Below are 4971 nucleotides of genomic sequence, written 5' to 3'. Positions count from 1 at the left end.
GGGTCACGGCTAGTGCCGGATTGATTTTTGAAAATAGGTATTTCATATTATTAAGAAAATTGTACATATAAATGTAATTGTACTTTCTACAGAAAACTAAGGTTTATATGCAAGATTGTACTACACATATCTCAAATAATTGGCTACATAAATTGTAAATTTCTAAAACCTTAACTCCTAATCACTGCAATATCCCATGCGTGCTAAACTAAAGATAGTCTTTTTCCAGTGAAGCCAATGTTGTAAGATGGAAAATTTAACAATTCAATGGATGATCTAGAACTTACTTTGAGCGTGCTGGTGGGGTAAGTTAGAGAGAGCATAGCCGGGTGGGACAAGTGAGAGCATAGGTGTGCACTCATGTGACATCTCAAAGGATTTGGTCTAAACATAATCATGTATGAGTATGAAGCAACATCGTAGAATTACCAAAGCCTATACTATAAGACACTCAAATATCGAAAGGGGAGTCAAGCCACACATTTGCAAGGAGATGCCAACGTATGATTTATAAGGGGCATGGAGGTGTAGCTCCATATATGGTAGCAATATTATGGCGTCGACCCGTGGGGAGCAGCGTCGTTAATAATTTATCCATTTGGTACTATCTTGAGGATAGTTCTTGTAATCCCTTAAATGCATTTATTATTTCTCGTCCATTTTAGCTCCAAAAGTAGCGGTGATGACATGCAAGTGTCCGTGGGAGGTAAGTTAACCCTAAAATCCTACAACGCATAAATAATTGAACCACACTAAATATAATTAACAATTCCTTGATTAATCTGAGATAAATCATGAGACATAAGGTTAGACTCAAAGAAAATACCATATAAAATAGACTACACCAATCATTTCTTTTAGAATAAACCAAGTAGCACCTGAAACAACACGCCATGCCATGAAATATAATATTCATTTTTTTTTTACTTGTGTCTCTGATTTGGAGGTGGCAACAAAGGTTTCTTCTATCGAGTAACTTGTTTCGAGTTCTAGGATAAAACTCATACATGTGACATTCAATGGTTAAACTTGGAAACAGCGTTTTTTTTTTATCTCGGTTCTCGTTTGATAAAACTGATACATGCGACATTTATTGGTGGGACTTTTATCACCTTCAATGATTTGTGTGGCGAGGTTGAATGTTGTGTGTGGTTCTTTTATTGAAGACATTGTTTTGGAGAACTTTTTTGCAAATCGTGTGTTTCTTATGATAGTGATTGATGATATTTCTTGTTACAGAGTGTCATTTCTATTTTTTCCTTCATTTTTACAGTAGGTTAGTTGTTTGCATTTGTAACGTCTCAAGTGCCCTTAACCCAATGCAATAACAAGGATTGGGTTTGTACCATCTTCGTATTAATATTTTTTAATCAATAAATTCATCTTTTTTTAGCGGAATCGACAAATTTATCTTGTAAGTCTTTTTAGAAGAATTTTTAGAGTAAGGCTCAAGAGGCGTTTTATTTTGGAACTTGCGAATTGCGATATCACCAAGATCTCTAACACCATCTAAAAAAAAACTCTAACACGGACCTGAAAATGGTCATTATGGGTTTGAGACGCCTGGCCTGGGTCATTGGCCAGTACGGCTAAAACTGCCCAAATATTGTGACTGGACCATCTCCAAACCCATTGGCATCTCCCATTCTCTCCTGTAGCCCGTTCGATCCCGTGATCTCTATCGCAACTCCACATCGATGCTGCCGTCGCCGCCGGCGATCTCGCCGGCGCGGCTGCACAAGCTGGTGACCGCGCAGACGGACCCGCTCCTGGCGCTCGAGCTCGTCACCGTCACCTCCCCGACCACCACGCCGCACCAGGCCACCCTCCACTCGCTGCTCCTCCGCCTCTCCCGCCGCCGGGACCACCTCCCGCACGCGCTCGCCCTCCTCCGCCGCCTGCCGTCCCCGCCGTCCCCGCGCCTCCTCCTCCCGCTGCTCCTCTCCGTCCTCCGCCTGCGCCGCCCGCCCCACCTCTTCCTCTCCACCTTCAACACCCTCTTCGTCTCCGGCCCCAGCCCGCTCTCGCTCCACCCGCAGCTTCTCCTCCGCCTCCTCTCCGCCCTCTCCTCCACCGCCGCCCACTTCCCCTCCGCGCTGCACCTCCTCCGGCTCGTCTCCTCCCGCCTCCCCCTCCCGGCGCCGCTCGTCCTCGCCTCCCACAACCTGCTCATCGACGCCGCCGCCCGCGCCGGCCACCTCGCCGTCTCGCTCTCGCTCTTCCACCGCCTGCGCTCCCTCCACGTCTCCCCCGACGCCGACACCTACCGCATGCTCACCCACTCCCTCTGCCGCCGCGGCCAGGTCCGCACCGCCACCACCCTGCTCGACGAAATGCTGCACAGGGGCATCCCTGCCGACCCGCTGGCGTACACCACCGTGCTCAACGCACTCTGCCGCAAGAAGCAGCTCCGGGAGGCCTACCGGCTGCTGTGCCTCATGCGAGGCCGCGGGGTCTCTCCTGACATCGTGCATTACAACACCGTCATCATCGGAATGTGCCGTGAGGGGCGGCCACTGGATGCCTGCAAGGTGATCGGGGATATGACGGATAGTGGCTGCGTTCCGAATGTGGCGTCGTATGCAGCGGTAGTCAATGGATTGTGCATCAGTGGGCTGTTTGGCAAGGCAGAGACTTACTTGGAAGATATGGTGGGTAAAGGGATTCTGCCACATTTTTCAGTGTTCCATTCGGTGATTAAGGGGTGTTGTACGGTTGGCAAGGTAGAGGAGGCTGCACGGATGATGAATCGGATGCTTCAACTTGGTATGGCTCCACATGTTGAGACATGGAGCTCAGTGATCAGAAGCGTTTGTAACGACGAGGACTATGTTGAGGTGATTTTGTTGCAAATGATGAAAAAATGCAGCGCTGCTCGAACATGATGTCGAGGGGTACCTGTGGCAGAGGCAGTAATGCAAGAAGCGATCGGTTGTGTTCTTTATATTCTGGTGTCATAGAACAATCAGCTTTGTGAAAGATAAGAAGACACAGTGCAAAAATGTGGAGCGGAAAGACATCTTTGCTTCTAGAATGCAGCTGCTTGACAAAACACCTCGTTTCTCAAAGGTGAGATCATGCTCACATATCACCTAAGGTTGCTGATGTGGTGGTGATCAAAATGCTTAATTTGAAGCCAGTATGGATAAAAAAAGACATCTAGATACTTGGTTACAAGGTTAGTGAAGTAGGCGTGGATGTCATGGCTGAGGAAACAGAGGCTGACAACCATTGGTAGTTCTACAGTGCCAGGGTGGAAGCTATTGCAAGCTGCTTCAGCGATGACGGATGAATCTGAAGAGTTTGAGGTTGCTGCAAAGAGTACAGCTTTTGGAATTGTTCAGGTGCCAGTGCCCGAAAGTAACCCGTGGCTACTTTTGATAATACTTTTTTAGGAGCCTGAGAAACATGTTTTCCATCTTGTGACTGATAAGTTGAACTTTGGAGCCATGAGCATGTGGTTTTTTCCTGAATCCACCTGGCAAGGCGACCATCTATGTTGAGAATGTGGATGAATTCAATTGGTTGGACTCATCATACTGTCCTGTTTTGCGGCAACTGAAGTCTGCTGCCATGAAAGAGTACTATTTCAAGGCTGATCGTTCCACCACTCTTTTAGCAGGTTCTTCAAACCTAAAGTACCTGAACCCCAAGTACCTATTCATGCTGGATCACTTGAGATTTTATCTCCCACAGATCTATCCAAAGCTGGATAAGATACTTTTCCTCGACGATGGCATAACTGTGCAGAAAGATTTGACAGGATTATGGGATGTTATTCTCAATTCTTAATGCAAAGGTCAATGGTGCAGTGGAGACCTATGGAGTATGGAGAGAGTTTCCACCGTTTTGACAAGTATCTTAATTTTTCCAATCCGTATATTGCTTGGAAATTTGATCCTAATGCTTGTGGTTGGGCTTATGGGATGAGCATCTTTGATCTGGAGCAGTGGAAGAACAAAGATATTACCGGGGTCTACCACAAGTGGCAAAACATGGTGAGATTGCAAATATTATCGTCGTTTGATCTCATTGTTCAAGCACACCATCATATCTAACATTGTCCTACTGTTTTCTTGCGCTAGAATGAAGACAGGGTTCTTTGGAAGCTCGGGACACTCCCACCTGGCCTCATGACAATCTACAAGCTGACACATCCCCTCGATAAATTGTGTCATGTCCTCGGATTATGATACAACCCAAGCATAGGCCGCTGACGGCGCTGAGAGATAGACAATGCTGCCGTCGCTCAATACAATGGGAATATGAAGCCATTGTTGGAGCTGCCAATGACCAAGTACCGGCCATATTGGACACGGTATATAAAGTATGATCACCCTTATATCCGCGGATGCAACTTGAGTAACTAGAAACAAGAGACGATCACCCATCTGGAGCAGAAGTGCCCCGTTCTCCCTGAGGTATGTACGTAGATTAAGCCAGGTAAGCCAGGTAGTATGTAGATTAAGCCAGGTAGTATAAGCTGGAGCTATTGGTTGCATACACCCTCTGAAAATTTGTGATGGAAGCCCTCATGAAGGATGTGTTACAGTCTTAACAGTTTTTTTTTGTTCAATTGATGTGCAGCTTTGTTTCGTCAATGAAATCATGATAAACCTGTTAAATATGTTCATGGGGTCAGTGTTTACGTGTTGCTTAGCACTAGCAAAATTTCTGGAGCAATGATGATTCCAAGGAGTGCAGTATATTGATGTGTCAGATGATTTAAGCGGTATTCAGAATCAAAATCACGAGTGACGATGGGTCAAGAGATAATAAAATAAATCACAGAGAAAGAGATACAAGTTACTACTGATTTCTATAGTTTGTGCAACTCTGAAAGTTTGCCAAAGTAGTGTGCCAAAGGAACAGGATACAATGGCGGGGCATAGCAAAACGTCGTTGCCTTCCTATCTTTGTGTGGGACTCGTCTTTCTTGGCCTGCAGTGACCCGGACGAACAACCCTGGTG

General features: G+C 46.1%; 1 protein-coding gene and 1 pseudogene across 1 annotated transcript; both read left to right on the top strand.

Annotated features, from left to right (window-relative positions):
* The first annotated feature begins 1697 nt into the window (after positions 1-1697).
* On the top strand, positions 1698-2898 carry LOC124657151 (pentatricopeptide repeat-containing protein At4g01400, mitochondrial-like). The gene has a single exon (XM_047195752.1). The coding sequence runs from the start codon at positions 1698-1700 to the stop codon at positions 2883-2885; it is 1188 nt and encodes a 395-aa protein (XP_047051708.1). The 3' UTR covers positions 2886-2898.
* A 536-nt stretch (positions 2899-3434) lies between these two features.
* Positions 3435-4627, top strand: LOC124652981 (annotated as a pseudogene).
* Positions 4628-4971: the final 344 nt, after the last annotated feature.

Source organism: Lolium rigidum, chromosome 5, assembly GCF_022539505.1.
Source record: "Lolium rigidum isolate FL_2022 chromosome 5, APGP_CSIRO_Lrig_0.1, whole genome shotgun sequence".
Lineage (NCBI taxonomy): Eukaryota > Viridiplantae > Streptophyta > Magnoliopsida > Poales > Poaceae > Lolium > Lolium rigidum.
This window is presented reverse-complemented; position numbering and strand designations above follow the sequence as displayed.

Excerpts from the sequence above, each read along its gene's own strand:
- LOC124657151 (XM_047195752.1), top strand. The coding sequence starts at position 1,698 with ATGCTGCCGTCGCCGCCGGCGATCTCGCCGGCGCGGCTGCACAAGCTG.